The following is a 17,216-nucleotide window of genomic DNA, read 5'->3' as shown; positions in this document are numbered from 1 at the left end:
ATACTTATATATATACACACACATATATATATGATATGTGGTTTAAGATATAATCTATGATTTAAGATAAATTATAACCATTGGTATATCATTATATGTCTAAGAACATTAAATAAAATTAAAAATTCACTTCGTTAGACACTAGCCACATTTTAAGTGCTCCATAGCCATGTGTGGCTAAACCCATTGCTGTCCAGTCGAGACTCATGGCCTCATAGCAATGCTATAGGACAGACTAGAACTGCCCCACAGGGTTGCCAAGGCTGTAATCTTTACGGGAGCAAACTGCCACATCTTTCTCCTGCAGAGCAGCTGGTGGGTTCTAACGGCCGACCTTTCGGTTAGTAGCCAAGTGCTCAACTACTGCACCACCAGAGCTCCCCATGTGTGGCTAGTGGCCTCCATATTGAACAGCATAGATATAGAACATTTCCATCATTACAGAAATTTCTATAGGACAGCACCGGAAGAAATTATATATATTCTGAGATATACCCCTGCCCTCGGTGCCCCCCCACCCCAAAAAAAAACCATTGCAGTCAAGTCGATTCCAACTTATAGTGACCCTATAGGACAGAGTAGAACTGCCCCATAGGGTTTCCAAGGAGTGGCTGGTGGATTCAAACTGCTGACCTTTCGGTTGGCAGCCTGAGCTCTTAACCACTGCTCCACCAGGGCTCCATTCTGAGATACCGTGTAAACTCTTTTGCTCAGAGGAACTTGAGACTAATTATTGTCTATAGCTCATGCTTTCCATTCTAGAAAAATAAATGAGAGCATTTTATTTCTAAGAATAGAGAATATGATTGACCTTGGGACATAGGGACCTGAGGACATAGGCAGATATGTACCAAATAACAGACTACACCAAGGGGCTACATCTCAGTGACTCGGTTGAGTCACTGAGAACAAAGAAGAGAATTCCCCAGCTGCTAATGGAGAGCAAACGGTGGGGTGGATAATGGGGACGGAGTGTCTGTGTGTGCCAGGAGAGGGGGATGTAGATGAAGGATGAGGAAGGCTATATAACCAGGCTTCTGTTGATAACTTGGGCCATCCAGCTCATATGTGACTTTGCTCCCATCAATGGGTGTTAGCAAAGGCCACAATCAGGTAGGAGACACTCAGAAGGTTAGTGAAAAAATAACCCAACTTCTCAGCATCGTTTGGTGGTCCTATTCCCAAGGTGGTGGTGGGGAGCTGCTCTAGGTGGAAATATACAGGTGTGTGTGCCTGTGTTTGCCTGTTTAGTTCTAAGACAGAAGAGGGAAGTGAAGCTACATTATGTCATCCATCCATCCACCCACCCATTTATTGATGTCTATAAAAATCTATTGAATGCTTAGTGGTATGCCCTGAGGTTACAAAGATGTGTAAGATATGGATCTTGTCTTACTCCAGAGAGAGTAAGATGGGCACATAAACAGATAATAATTCCAAGTATTGAAAATATGACAACAGAGGTAAGCCCAGGGGACCGGGGAACACAGAGGAGGGGAAAAGCCCACTCCTGGGAGTACTGAGTATAATTTACAGAAGAGGGCACATCTGAGTGTGCTTTTGTTGGATAAAGGCTATGTGTGTTTAAGGTGGAGGGAATAGCTCATGCAAAGACTCTAGAGTTTATGTATGTCTGTGGTACTGGGAGAGGAAGCTAGAAAAAAGGATTGACGTCAGAATGTGAGGCCAGCCTGCACATGTCCACACACTGTCACTTGTACTTGTGTGATGCCTAGTCATTGTTACTTAACTTACGGCTAGTGTGGCTAGAGAGTGCTGTTGATGCACTAAGAAATCTCAGCTGGAATCTCCATGTCAGATCCGGGGACAAAGCCAACTAAAGACAGCACGTGCAACTAAATTAGATAATTATGTTTCAGTGCGACATAGTTGGGGACACAACAAGTCCCATGACCTGGCAAGACCTTACCCTGGGCAAACAGAATACTGTCACTACCAACCTGAGTGAGTCTTTCGGAAGGAAGTGGTTGGACTTGAGAGGCTCTTCAAGTATCCCCCAAACTGATGTCCTCAGGTACCTTCACTGACAATGTGTCCTTTGGCATTACAGTATAATGTCAACTGTGTTTGATGCATGTGTCAGAACACTCATTTTTGTCAGGCCTCCACCCTGGTTCTCTACAGGACTATTTTGCCAGTAAATTAAGCTGAGGAGTTTGTTCATGGGTGTTGTGGACTGAGCTGTGTCCCCCAAAATTTATGTTGAAGTCCTAACTCCTGGTACTTGTGAACATGACCTTGTTTGAAAAAGGATCTTTAAAGATGTTATCAGTTAACTGGGCTCATACTGGAGTAGGGTGGGTCCTAATCCAATCTGAGTGGTCCTGTAAGACAGAAGAGATACGGAGAGAGAGACCAGGAAGATGGCTAGGTGATGACAGAGTTAGGCTACAGTTACAAGCCAAGGAATACCTTGATTAGACCAGAAGCTGGGAGACACAAGAAAGGATCTTCCCTTTGAGCCTTCCAAGAGAACATGGCCCTGCTGACACCTTGAATTTGGACTTCTAGCCCCAGAATTATGAGACAATAAATTTCTGTTTTTATAAGCCATCCAATCTGTGGTACTTTGTTATGGCAGGCTCAGGACACTGATACAAGGGGCAGTAGGGAGCCACAGATTTTTCAGCTGGGGAGTGACATGATCAGTTCTTTGCTTGCAAAAGATCCCTTTAGTGGTGACTTGGAAGAAGGGCAGAAGTGGGGAGAGACCGTAGTCTAAGTCAGGTGAGGGATGACAAGACCTGGGCCAAACCCTTTGGCCCAGATAATTAGAAAGACACTAAGATAAAGTTGCCACAAGAAAATGTACATTTGTCTTATAAAAATAATTCCTTCAGAATACCCAAAGGGGTCTGTGCTTCCTTCCTAGTCCACACACCCCACCCCCCGCCAAGTAATTAAGAAGGGAATCTGATGTGGGCACAAGAGAACCCTATCTGCTTTTGGGCGGGGTCGCTTCTGGGGAGCATGGACCCTAGGTACAAAAATCTGTCACAGCCCAGCATGTTTCAGAGCTGTCAGCACCACCTAGGAGCCACCTGAACTGGTACGGAGAAGGACTCTTCCCCAGGGCAGGGCAGGTTAGAGATGGAACTCCCACGCAGGCTTCAATCGGATGGCCCTCCAGACGCTCACAACTTCCTCCCTGCCTGTTTGTAGGAAAGGCCTGTTTATGGCAGGGCTCAGTCCCCTCTGAAGTGCCTTATCATGGGCAAAAATAGTTAACAAAAAACCACCATAAGGGAGTGCATCCAGGAGAGGTATTTAAGGCTGACACTCAGGAAAAGCCAGAGAATGAATGTCCTCCTTGCAGTGGGGTAAGCTTTCTTTAGTTGGAAGCTTTTTTCTTGCTTCCATAAACCAGCCCAACCTCTCCACTCCCTCCCATTGCCCAGTGTACCTTGGAGACGAATAGGGTCAGAGTCTGTCCAGGCAGAGAGGTCGTGCTCTGGGAAGCAGACCTTTGCACTCAAACAGCTTAGCGCGGTATTGAAGCTTAAGCCGCTGTGACATAACTGGGGGAAGCCCGTGCTTCAAGTCTGAACTTTGAGCATTGCAGATAGAGACACTGGAATGTGCTGCAATCAGTCCAGAGGTCCAGACGCAAAGAAGCGAGTCTCTGACCCAGGCTGAGATGGGACACAGGCCAGCGTCTATGAATGGTGTAGAATTAGGGCAATGGATCTAAGTTCAATCTTGATCAACCTGTTCACTTGATCCTTAAGAAGAGAGTGGAATTAAAGCCCAGATGCACATGAGAAATTACAAACAATTTGTCATAAAATATACCTATGTTTGTTAGCTCTTCGGTAACTAGTCTGTATTTTATTCCATGGTGCGTGGAGGTGGTTAGTCAATCTCAAGAGTTCCTCTGAGGTCTTAAGACATGTTCTGTGTTCAGAGCCCTCAAGACACTATTAGAGATGGAGCCTCCCCTAGGCGAACCCCAGTGACAACTACTGTCAGGGTCCTGGTGCCTCTACCACAGATGCTGACTGACAGGGTGTGAGGGGCCTGCATTGCCAGGCAGAAGCCTTCCTTCCTGAGCCTCTGTCGGCACATCCTGCTTGAGGTTATCTCCTCACCTTCATCGCTGCAGCCGGGGCCCATGCAGGGCTGGAAGTCCTGGGTATCAGGGCAGGGGACGCTGAGATCCAGCTGTGCCTTCAGCATGCGCTGCCGCATTCTCTTGCCCTTGTCGCAGGTGGAGGAGCTGCAGGCGGACCACGGGGACCAGTTGGAGTAGATGCACGTTTCAGGGGTATCATCTGGAAAGAGCATTTGGTGTGTTTTCCCTAGGGATCTCTGGAAGCTGTGACTAGCCCTCTCCCCAGACAGGCTCATTTGGGGACAAAAAATAGATCTCCGGCGCCTGGCTGGCCTCAGTGAGCCTGGGTACTCCAGGGATGAAAGCATCATTCACTTCCCTTTAAAAATTATATTTTAGTATCCCACTAGTAAGTATCTAAATAACATGAACGATTCTCTTACTCTCCCTTCACCTCAAGGCATGACGTCTTTTCATTTCCAGACCCTCACCTTGGCAGACGTCGTTCCTACACAGGTGCAGGCATATCACGGGCGATTTTGTAAAGCACAAGACTTTTGTGTGTGTGTGTTGCTGCTTTGTCTTCCCAGTGATCCCATACACAGGTTCATGATAAGAGTAAGGGCAGCCGATGTTAAGTGAGCACTTACTATGTGCCAGCATGGTTCTGAGAACTTTGCATGTTTTATCCCACTTAACCCTCACGACAACTCTCTATGAAGTGGGTTCTGTTATTATTTTGGTTAATATTATGTTATTATTTCTCATTTTACATTGAGGAAACCAAGGTAGGAAGGTTAGCTTCTTGCCCTAGATCACAGAGCTAATGAGAACCCAGGATGTCTGGGTCCAGATCCCATGAGAAAACTTGGACTCAAGCCATGGCTCTGCCAGTCACTCCTGGTTGTCAGCTCTGGGCTTCACTTTCCTTGCTGGGGAAGAGGACAGACCTCTGCTTGCCTCACAGGCCAGTGTGACAATCAAAGCAAAGACTGTTCTGATAACTGTCAAGCCTATTCAAATGCCTTTTATATTTGAATCATTTTAAAGGCCTAACATTGTTGAATATCACTATCACCAATTTCCTAATAATTTGTGTCTAGTCTTGGCCTTGTTTTAGATTATTTCTAGAGGAGAAATCCTCAGAGATAGGATTACCACATTGAGTGTTATGACTATTTTTATGGTTCTTGAAATATGCTAGCAAATTGCTTTCCTGTAAAATGGTTGTGCCAATTTACATTACCACCAGCAACAAAGGAAAACACCATACCTTCGTCTTTCTCTTCTGGAGCCAGGTCTGCTACAATATCGTCAATATTATCAGGTACAATATTGCATTGTTCCCCCTGCAAAAGGAATTTATTTTACTTGGAGGACTCACAGAGAAAGAATGGAATGTTGGGGGGTGGGGGAAGATGAGGAAGGATATATAAACTAATGCCCATCCTGTATATAAATTCCAGGTCATGGCAGAGTTCTGGGCCAATATTTGCAATCTGACTGAAAAAGAAATGCCAAGAAAGCAGTAGTGGCTAACTCCGGATGGTAAATACATGACTCACATAACACCCATTCCCAGTTCCTTACCATGGCAGACATTAGTAATCAATTATGCAACTCATGATGAAACCTATTTGCCAACCCTGGATCAAATCATCCAGTTGAGCACTGGGGCCTATTACTGTGTTCATTATAATAATTTGTATCTTATGAAATACTTTGTATATTAGAAAGCCTGGGAGGCCCAGGAATTCCATATCCTGGGGTGATTTCTGCCAGGGACTTTATGATTTTGGAACAGAAAGGTATGCAGTCTCTTTGGTATTCATGGAGGGAGGAGTCTGTGCCAGGGTGAACTCTAATCCAATACCTTCCGGGCGATTCTCTCGATGACAACTCTAGCTACTTGAGTGATAGATCCACCTTCTGGATCATAGAAAGGACTCTGAGGGTGGTCCAGACTGGTCAGGGGCCGAATTTTCTCCTGGGGCATTGTGGGCTTGTTGGGAGACTGCAAAAACAAACAAACAAAAAAATCAACGACACAGATAAGGAGCATGGAAATAAAACTGGTAAAAACCACAAAGCAATTTGATTGTTATGTGGATCCGAACAAAAACCTGGATAGGAATGTAACAAGAAATGTAACTACTATTTATATTTATAGAATCCTATTCATGCCAAAGGAGCCCTGGCGGCACAGTGGTTAAAGGGCTCGGCTGCTAACTGAAAGGTCGGCAGTTGGAACCCACCAGCCACTCTGAGGGAGAAAGACGTGGCAGTCTGCTTCTGTCAGGATTACAGCCTTGGAAACCCTATGGGGCAGTTCTACTCTGTCCTACAGGGTTGCTGTGAGTTGGAATTGATTTGATGGCAGCCAGGTTTGGGTTTTTTATTCATACCATGTGCTGTGCTTGGAAATTTATACATCTATAATTTCAAATTCTTCCATGTACAAGGTAGGATTGTAGCCAGATGAAGAAGCCAGATTTCATTACGTTCAGCTAGTAAAGGTCTGAACCAGGGGCAGCAAACTTTTTTCTGTAAAAGGTCAGAAAGTAAATAGCTTAGGCTTTCTGGGCCACGCAGTGTCTGCTGCAGCTACTCCACTCAGCCGTTGCGGTTTGGAAGCAGCCATAGACAATATGGAGTCAACCGAGTGTGGCTGGGTTCCGAAACTTTATTCACAAAAACAGGTGTTAGGCCAGATTTGGCCCACGGACCACAGTTTGCCAACCCCTGTACCACATTGTTCTCCCACTGTTTTTCTGATGGCTGCACATTTTGATGCCGTTGGTGTGCCGACCATATCTGAGAAATAATTGACATTCACAATAAAATCCAAACTCCTTAGCCTGGCTGTCCAGGCCTTTGGATCTGGCCCCAGCCTTATGCCCATCAACTTCCTGCTGTTCCCTATGCTCTTTTTGTTTGTTCCTCTTTTTTTTTTTTTTGCTGTCCACGCCTTCCCCATGGTGTTCTCTCGCTTCCCTGCGAGCTGCTCCTTACTGAGCGGCTCCCTCTCCACGCTCTCCCCGTATTTCATGGACACTTCTCTCAGCTCAAATCACTGTGTGGGAGCCTGTGCTCTTCATTCTCAATTTTTTTTGGTTTAAAAAAAAAAAAGTTTCTTTTTTCAAAGAAAAATGGCAATAGCCAATTGGAAACCTACTTATTCTTCAACTCCAAGTTCCTTTTCTTTAAAGTTAGAAGTGACTCACTGATTTACTATTCTAAACCACTCCCCTTTTCTTCCCTTTAAATGTTTAACATCTATTCGTACTGAACTCTCCCAAGGAGATCACTTCAGCATCTCTGTCCAGACGCTAGCTCACTTGGAGTGGGGCATGTATGCTGGCCTCCCCACCAGACTGAGTTAACCGTTCTCAGGGCAGAGCCTGCCTCAGATTCATCTCTGTGCCCATGGCGACCGGAACAGGGCTGGGCGCAGAGGAGGCGCTCGAGAAGCTGTGCCCCTAACCACTCCAGGCACACACATACCTCATAGGTCACCCCGCTGTCGGTGCCCGCGTCCCAGGGAATCAGGTCTTGCACCACCTTCTGGACCCAGCCGCATTCTTTGGTGCACAGATCCTCTGCTGACAAGCCCACATTCCAGTCGGGGCTGGGGCCCATCATAGTCAGGAAGGACATCAAGTGGCGCATTCTGTCCACAGAAAATTCAGCCGAGGGCGCTGCTCTCCTAGAAAGCAAACATACAGACCATTATATTAGGCTTTCGAGGGATGCACCCTCTGAGGGACATATGCCCAGAACCTGGCTAAAGGGTGAGAGGGACAGACAGTATGCGAATTCTCAGCCTCCCACTGAGCTCTGCCTTTGGCCCTTACTGATTTATACACTCTTCTCTTCCCTGAGTTCCACCCACTGGACAAACATGGAGAGAACCATATGGTTACTCATTACTAACTATCCAATTTAATTGTGTCCAAAGCACTTACTATTATTTTGTATTTCCTTGCTTATTTATTTGTTTAGCTGTTTATTGACAGTCTCCCCCTACTGGAGAGGAAGCTCTGGGAAAGCAGAGTTTTTGTCTGCCTTGTTCACAGCTTTACTTCCATTGCCTAGAAGAGTGCCTGGGAGTCTCTGAGTGGTGCAAACGGTTAATGTGCTCAGCGACTAACAAAAGGCTGGAGGTTCAAGTCCCCCCAGACCTGCCTCAGAAGAAAGGCCTGGCAATCTATTCAGAAAAATCAGCCATTAAAAATCCTATGGAGCACAATTCTACTCTGACACATGTGGGTTCGCCATGAGTGAGAATGACTTGACAGCAACTGGTACAACAGTGCCTGGCACAGAGTAGATGCTCAGTAAATGTTTTTGAATAAATGAATGAATGACTATTCTGTGCTATGTCTGTCCCCAGCTGTGTTAGATATGAGATGAACTTTCCCACTAAAAACTACTTCACATCATCCCAAGCCTTTTCTTACGCATTCTCATCTAATCCTCTCAACAGACCTAGGGTACGGATTATGGGCTCCAATTTATGGATGAGGAAACTGAGGCTTAGAGCGAATATATAACTTGCGCAAAGTCACAAAGTTACATGGCAGAACTGAGACCATGACTCAAGTCAATATTAGTTCAAGGTCAGTGTTTTTCCTACCATCTGTCTCTAAACTTTCTCTCTGCCCTTCTCCCTCTCTGCCGAGCTCTACGCTGTGCCATTGAAGGGGGCGTCTTCCCCAGCCGCTGCCTCCATTACCCCAGGGAGGCTGTTGATAGCAAAGCCCAGCCCTGGCACCTGCTCACACGTTGACTTACAGCTGGTTCCCTGGCTACTGCTCCGGTCCAAGCAGGGATCAGCAACAGAGCCAGAGACCTTTGGCTGACAACCCTCAGCTGCTGGAGCTAAAAGCCCAAGCCCACAGCTACAAGAGGCAGTTCTTCAACCTCTAGCTTCTCCTGTTGCTTAGAAGAGGAGTGCCAGGGCCGCAGGAGATCAGCGTCCCTGCCAATGTGCCCCCCGCAAAGGGACTCACTCAGCTCATACTTGGTACCAGAGCCACAATATTTCATTTTCCCTTCACGACAATCCTGTGGGTTAGAATTATTATCCCATTTTTTAGAGAGGAATCTGAAGCTTATGGAGGTTAACTAATTTAAAGACACCGCTGGGTGGTGGGGGGCGGGGGGGGGGCGCTGCAGAGCTCAGGTTTGAAGGCAGCTCAGCCTGTGTTGACACTCCCAGGCTGCTAACAGTGGGAAATCCTTGGCCAGGAGCCAACTTGTCTGTTCCGTCCAGCTGGCAGCTGGTCCACCTCAGCTGTTTGGGAGTCCCTGTGCCCTCTGTTGGGACCAGCTGCTTGTGGCTGCCTTCACCTGTTCCTAGGAAGCGATGACTTCGGAACTCTGGGCGCTGTGGAACTGATCCCTATGGCTCCAGCAGGAGAAATGGGATCCGAGCAGAGGGCAAGGGGAAGCCTGGGTGTATAGCCTGACAGCATCCTTTATAGCTGTGTATCCTTGGGCAAATTACCACACCTTTCTGTGCCTCAGTGTCCACATCTATAAAATGGGGCTCACATATACTTATCTGTTATGGATTGAATTGTGTCCCCCACAAACAGGTGTTGAAATCCTAACCCCTATGTCTGTAGATGTAATCCTATTTGGAATTAGATTTTCTTTGTTATGTTAATGAGGCCATTAACCTAATCACTTCTGAGTGATATAAAAAGTAGCATAGACACAGATACAAGTAAGCACAAATGGGGGAAGATGGCCAAGGAATTAAGTAATGCTAGGGCTACAGAAGCTGAAAGAGACAAGGATCTTCCCCCAGAGCCAGCAGAGAGAGCCTTCCCCTAGAGCTAGTACCCTGAGTTCAGACTTCTAGCCATCTAAACTGTGAGAAAATAAATTTCTGTTCTTTAAAGCCACCCACTTGTAGTATTTCTGTTACAGCAGTACTAGATAACTAAGACAGTGCCCTAAACGGTTACTGTGAGTATTAAATAAGATAATTTGCATACAATACTAAGTCCAGTGCCTGATCTATTATTATTGTTATTGAGGGAAGCATTGTTGGGCCATATGGAGATCAGAAAGGAAAGGGGAGTAAGGCCTTCCTGAGCAGACTTCACAGTTTAGCCTGAGAGCCGACCAGGCCCTGGCATATGAGCAGAGGAAGAGCCTGAAACGGCCCTGGCTTTGGCCCAGCAGGTCCACAAGGGCCTGGCCACGGCCACCCTCTAAGCCTCTCCCCTCCTGCCCCACTCTGCCCCAGAGGCTCCCTCTGCCCTGGTCAGGTCAGCCCATCAGCAACTCCATGCGCACTTGCATCTGCTAGGAAAGCTCTTCTTCTGTGGTTCGCAGTGTGGTCCTCGGACCAGCAGCATGGCAGCATTGGCGCCTGCCTTCCAGTAACTTCCAGGCCATAAACGCTGGCACCTGAGTGGGGCTGCTTATGTCCCAGCCCTCTGCCCCCTGCCTGGGGGTCCTGCAGTCTCTTGGGAGGCAGGCATTGTCTCTCATTGTTGCAGAAACCAGGCACTCCACTTACCACCTTCACATCTCCCTAAGTATGTGGTTCTGCATCAGGTTCTCCTTCATTTCCTGTATCTCGTGGATGACACTATTCACCATGACAACTGGAGGGCACAAAAACCAGCTCAGGAATCCAGAACTGCAGAATCGGACAAAGCTCCACCACACCCGTCATCCTTCTACTCCGCCAGGGGGTGGATGTAACCATCTGAGAACCCGGTGTGTTTTACAAGGCCTCTAATCATTCTCAGCAAATGCATTTGGGCCAGATCTGTTTTGGCCAAATCTGTAGGCTGAGTCAAGTCCCCTGCAGACCTTGGTAAATGTTTCAAGGGGTAGGATATTTGGGGCAACCCATTCTTGTACAAAATGCCTGACCTCATGTTGGGTAATCTGATAGTAAATTTGAATCTATAAAGACACGGAAATGATTTTCTAGCATCTTCAGATACGTCCCGCTCCTTTCTCTTGCTCATGGCTGGAAAATCCCTCTCCTAACCTCGCTTAGATAACACTTCCTGGAGGCAGCATTTCCTGACGTCAAGCCAGACTTGTTAAGACCCCCGTTATACCTTCCCATAGCATGCCAAACTCGTTCTTGCCTTGGAGTTTCCTGTATAATTCTACATTAAGTTCCAGTAGGGCAGGGCTATTTTTGTATTGTTTGCATCTGTATCCCAATGCCTGGCTTAGAGTTAGGTTCTCCTCAAATATTTGTGAAATAAATGAATTAATCTAGGAAATGAACACGGAGCTCTTGTTCTTCCTCTGACCTTCAATATTTAATTAAAAAATCCCCTGTAGCATTTATTACTTCTATAATAAAAATGATATTAAAATAATGAAATAGATAAGAATATATGTAAGTTTTCCTTAGGAAATGTTAGATATGATTGAAGTTCTTTAATTTGTTTGATACCTCAATAAAAATTCTTATTCATGCTTTCTTGTATGCCAAGTCTTTCCACATGGGCTATTTGGTTAATTTGGTTTCATTTTTCTAGCTAGGATTTAGACTAGCATTGGTTTTCTAGCAAAGAGAGTTGATCTAGACTTCCCCTATATTAAACTATATTATAAAGCTAGATGATCAAATAGTGTAATATTTGGGACAACATAGAAATATAAATCAGGGCACAGAGTGGAGACACCAGAAACTACAAATAATTACTTACATAGGCTTTCTCAAGTCAGGGGGAATAAAAGATTGTACAAGTGGGGTTGGGTTAACTTGATTGAAATTAAAAAAAAAAAAATCGATTCACATCTAATATCATATACTCACCACCCCCCCAAAATCCAGAGTTAAACAGAAAACAACCAGATTATTAAAAAAATTAACTTTTCACATCTATTAGGGAAATTTTCTCAGCTTGGATACCATAGAAGCAATCGTAAAGGAAGAGATTAATTGAATTACAAATCAATTTAAAAACAGCTGTATAATAAAAACAACAACACTGAATAAGAGAGAAAAATGATGTTGGCAAAAATGTTCCAACCAAGTATGACTGACAAAGTGTTAACTCTATATTCTAGAGCTAACCCAACTCCTTAGGCAAAATACTGCACTCCCAATAGATAAAGGCAAGTTATGAACAGACAATTCACACCAAAAAAAAGAAAAATAAAAAACAAATGGAGAAATGTTTCATCTTTTTACATTCAGGGAGGCAGTATGGTGTGTAGGGCAGAACCCAGGGCACTGTAACAGACAGAGCTGGATTCAAATCTTGGTTCAACCACTTACTAGCTACGTAACAGGGACTTTACCTTACCTCTCTTTGCAGTTACTACATCTGAAAAATGGGATCATAATTATGCCTACACAAAGGCTTTTTGTGCTGAATTACATATCATTATGACATAATAACAGGCACTTGGTAACTGTTGAGTTCCTTCTCATTCAACTTTTCCCAACGAAACTTCCAAAAACACCACTAAAGAAAAAACGGCCATCAAAGATTTTCATGCTCCCTATAGAGACTTACTCTCTCCTTCTAAGTTACAGATCCACAGCAGTGAGACCCTAAACTAAGCAGTGGGTTTCCTAAACCACTAATATACTGAATTCTGTCCTTCATCGTGTAGTTTGATAAATCCCGATTAGAGAACTTTTGAAACGGCAGAAACTAAATTCAGCCACTAGGGGGCTCCCAAGCCATTCACTAGATTGAAGTCTTGGCTGGGAAGAAAGGCTCGAGTGAGGGTCCCGCAGCCTGGGAAAACTGCGTTTATAACCAGGTGGCATCAAGGACCCCGGTCTATCTCTCGGCTTAGTTCAAGGCCAGTCTTCCTTTACGATCCTGAAGACACCTGATGGACTTGGTTACGTGCCACAGGAGGAGGAAAGGGCCCAGAAACTTCCAGCCCTGATTTAAGAGAAAGACGCCAGTGGTCTCCTGGGCAACCTTGGTTTGGGGAGAGAGTGGCTATATCTTTCCTCCACCCGCCCCTTATCTGTCTTGTAAGGCTGGACCATTGTCTAATCAAATATTAATTAAACAGAGGTGCTGAGAATAATTAAGGGGACAGCAGTTCTTTGCAGGATTCATTTGAAGAAAGGGAATAAAAATTATTTTTAAAAATTCCAGTAATCCTTAGAATTCAGAATAAACTGGAGGAACTCGGTGATGGAAATTTGGAATCGATTTGCAGGAAACCTGCTTAGCCGGAGGAGCTGGTGAAGGATGTGGGTTTTGTTCACAATCTGTCTTTCCTGTCTTCACCTGCGCTCTGGGCTGTCGAGCCACACAGTCTGATTTATTGAGCTAAACAAGTCAGCAGCTAATTTGTTCATTCATGGCTGTCCTTTGAGAAGTAGTCCTGTGGATAAAGATGAAGATCATTGAAAAACAAGTCAGTTTCCACGGGCAGGACCTCGCAAAGTAGGTCACCCCGGCTTTCCACTGGGCCGAGGGAGGCTGGAATGCTATTAACCTCAATCGAGCAGACTCTGCGAGGAGGGGCAGGGCTGTTTCTGCAAAACAAAACTTGGTTGCTTGCAGGCTTCCTAATTTGACTTCCTAATGAGATTTGGAAGAGGAAAGGGGAGACTGGGCTATGGGAAAATCAAAGGAAAATTCCTTTCCCTTAACAAGCTGATAGCACTGAGGGAAGACGGGGTTGGGTGTTCGGGAGGCCTGAGTATTTGCCATCAGTTGATTCTGGTCCACTGGGGTCTCAGGATGAGTGATGGGTAGTCGGAAGGCGTCCCAAAATATTTTTTTCCAATTTTTAGGAAGTCTGTCAGAGAAAAAATAAGCTCCTTTGACCCCTTTATCCATCCTCAAACTGTACTGACAGACTCCGCATTCTTACTTCCTGCTCACAGTCACCGCCTCACTCCGCAGTAAGGATTCTCGATAAGGTCACTGATTATCCTCTAGTTCCATCCCTGATAGAAAAGCATTTTGCAGCTCTCATCTTACTTGATCTCTCAGCTGTACTGGACAGAGCTGACCACTCTCTCCTCCTTGAAACACTTTCTGTGCCTTCCTCCCTGATATCAAGCTTTTCACCAATCTCTTTGCTGCTCCTTTACTCTCTCCTTTGCAGGCAAGTCCTCCTCAGCATTAAATGTTGGAGCTCCTCAGGACTCAATCTTAAGCCCTTCACTCTTATTCTCTCTCTCTCTGTCCATGACCTTGGTGTTGATTATTTCCCATTCATTGATGACTCCCAATTTTATATCTCAGCCCAGAATTCTCCCTCTGGGTTTCAGAGCTATATAGCTAACTGCGTACTTGACACCTTCAGCTGGGCGTCTTGAAGTCATCTCCAATGTATCTCCAGAACTGAACTCATGATCTTTCCTATCGAACTTCATCTAATGCTCCCCGTTTCTGGGTGGTTCCTCTAGTTATGTCAGCCAGACACCTGGGAAGCATCTTGACCTCACTGTCTCCCTCACCTCCTTATCCAACCTATCATCACATCCTGTAGATTTTGGCCCCTAAACATCTCTCAGATCTCTGTACCTCTCTCCACCCCACACCCCCGCCATCCTAGTTGAAGCCACTATTATTTCCCGTCTGGATCTCTGCATTAGCCTCCTCATGAGTCTTGCCTTATCTACTCTTACCTCTTTCACAATGGAGTCAGAGTGTTGTTATTACTGTTTTTAAATTCAAACCTGATCATGTTATCCTCTTGATTAAAACCCTTCAATGATTTCCCACTACTCTGAAGGTAAAAATCACAGTTTTAATGTTGCGTGGCTTGGCCCCCAAACCAGGCTCATCTTTGATTTCTGGATCCAGCCACACCACAATCTTTAGTGCCTTAAGCATGCAATCCTCTCTCCTCACATAGAACCTTTGCATATGCATTCCCTCTAGATTTTCTAGAATGTTGTCCCCTCCTTGCTTCTTTACCTAGTTAACTCCTACTGATTCCTTAAATCGCACCTCAATTGTCTTCTCAGAAGCTTTCTCCGACACCCAGGCTGATCAGGTCCCTGTCACACACTCTCAGCACCTCATGCCTTCCTTCATAGACATGTCACACTCATTTGTGTGATGTCTCTCCCCCACTAAACTATAAGCTCCATGAGGAACTCTGCTCTGCTCTCTACTATATCGCTAAGCACCTCTCATATCACTTCTCTTCGGAGAACCTCAAAAAATATTGGCTGAGTAAATGAAATATGTCCATCATCCTTGATAGAAGCGCATAGGCTAAGTAGAAGTCAATTTTTTTAAATTTATTTTATTCTGGGGCAGGAGCCAGACAATTTGGTGTGGTCACACTGTTAATTTTTACACTGATCAGAAGCCTGATTGGCAGATAGATATGTCCTGATGGATTTAAAAAATGGGAAAATGAATGGTTACTTAATCAGAGGGATCTCGACATAGTGAAGAGCATAGGCTTTGGAGTCATCTGGATACGGGTTGGAATTCTAGTTCCATCCCTGATAGAAAAGATGATGAGGTTGGATCTGTTATGTAACCTCTGAGTCTCAGTTTCATCATCTGTAAAGTGGGGCCCACAAGCCCTACCTCATGCAGTTTTTATGTGGATTAAATGGGATAATGAACAGGCTTTGGGAACCACCAGCATACCTCTGGTCACCAAAGATTCAGGGGAGGATGACTTCTCCAAGGAGTAGATAGAAAAGAGATGGGGACTGAGAATGGAACCCTGGCTAAATCTGGCTTTCCATGAGACAGTCTTGCTTAGAGTGAGTGTCCCTGTCTGCTCTGAGGGCAGATGTATGTGGAGTCTGTTGTGGCTGACAGCATAGGTGAGCACCTAACAGTTAATCCTTAGGTCTGGGTTGGATCCTCTGTCTTGTTAAAACTATGGCAGGGGCAGGGGAAGGAGCGGGGGCAGGGAGGCCAAGCCTGCGTTCCCAAGGAGATATGGGCATGTGTGAGATGCCACTTCACCTGCTCATTCACCTGAGTGGTGTTGCTGACTTTAACGACATAATTGGTATGCAGTGGCCAATCAGTAGGTGGCTCCAAGTGCAAGGCTAGGACAGGGCAGGTAGGGCCAGGGGCTGTTTGCTACTTACACATTGAGAGGCTGCCAGGCTGGCCACTGGGCTTTGGCTTTGATGACGGTGAGGACCTCATCACTCTGCAAAACAGACCACAGATATTTTGTGAGAAGGGTGAGCTATGGGAACAAGAGCGCTTTGAAATGTGACATTTTCAGCACTACCCCTTGCCCCCACCTGCTGTGGTGTCTAACCCTGCTGGCTCAGCCATGGAGGCCTGCTCTGTGGCTCTCCCGCCCAGGTGTGGAGTCATCCCACCTGGGATGGTAAGGGGTGCATTGGAGCCTCAGCAATACCAGGAGGTAAGGCTGAGTGTCCAGTCCTGGATACTAATGGGCCCACCGAGCCACACCTTGGTTTCCAGCTTAGCTCATCCCTTCTCTACTGAACTCAGAGCCCTGACCTGGACTCCATCTTGATAGGCTAGGCTTCCATATCCTGTCCAGTTGGGAGGGTCAGGTCACATGCTCTGCGTCCAGGCACTGAGTGGGGGACTGCTCCAGACCAGGCTGATCAGTGGGAGCTGCAGTGCAGCCAACACCTGACCCTGAGGACTGTTACCCTGTGGCCTCTCCTGCTGTCAAGACCCATGAGGAGGCCAGAACGAAGGCTGGGGCCCCACACTCCTTGTGCCACTCATGTTATTCTGCTCTATTTTGCTTTGGACGGTGTGTACACCACCATTAAAGCACAGGTACCTGTGATAGCTTTTTGAGGAAGAATTTGATAGCATTTTAAAGGAAACCATTAAGGGGTCATCATGGGGAAAAGTAAGAACTTCAGTGGTCTTGCTTACCTGTACTTTTAGTTTTGGTTGGGTTTTTACTTTGAATTACATATTGGGAGTGAGGGATAGCATAATCTTTTCAAGCACAAGGCCTCTACAGGTCTAAATTCGGCCGTGGCTGGGGGCCTTCCCAAGACGTGAGTCAGCTGGTCCTGGATCTCCCCTTCTGTGATCTGGGCCTGGCAGTGCTCAGACACCATGGTCCATTAGGCATGGAAAACCCCAGAACGTCACTAGCTGGGGAGGGAAGGATTTTGTTGCCAGTGGAGCAGATCACTGAGTTCCTGGAGGGCAGAGACTTGTGGGGCCAGGTTCACTGCTAAACCCCAGTG

General features: G+C 45.9%; 1 protein-coding gene across 1 annotated transcript in view; it reads right to left on the bottom strand.

Moving 5' to 3' along the window:
* SPON1 (spondin 1) overlaps positions 1-17,216 on the bottom strand; it is a 336,829-nt gene that overhangs the window by 7,503 nt on the left and 312,110 nt on the right. The window contains exons 7-11 of the mRNA XM_004369665.1: positions 16,113-16,177; positions 7,577-7,778; positions 5,946-6,086; positions 5,346-5,421; positions 4,110-4,292 (exon numbers count right to left, since the gene is read on the bottom strand). Coding sequence (XP_004369722.1) covers positions 4,110-4,292; positions 5,346-5,421; positions 5,946-6,086; positions 7,577-7,778; positions 16,113-16,177 — 667 coding nt within the window. The remainder of the gene's footprint in view (positions 1-4,109; positions 4,293-5,345; positions 5,422-5,945; positions 6,087-7,576; positions 7,779-16,112; positions 16,178-17,216) is intronic.

This window comes from Trichechus manatus, unplaced genomic scaffold, assembly GCF_000243295.1.
Source record: "Trichechus manatus latirostris isolate Lorelei unplaced genomic scaffold, TriManLat1.0 scaffold00006, whole genome shotgun sequence".
Taxonomy (NCBI): domain Eukaryota; kingdom Metazoa; phylum Chordata; class Mammalia; order Sirenia; family Trichechidae; genus Trichechus; species Trichechus manatus.
Note: the sequence above shows the minus strand (reverse complement) of the source record. Positions and strands in the feature narration are given on the sequence as shown.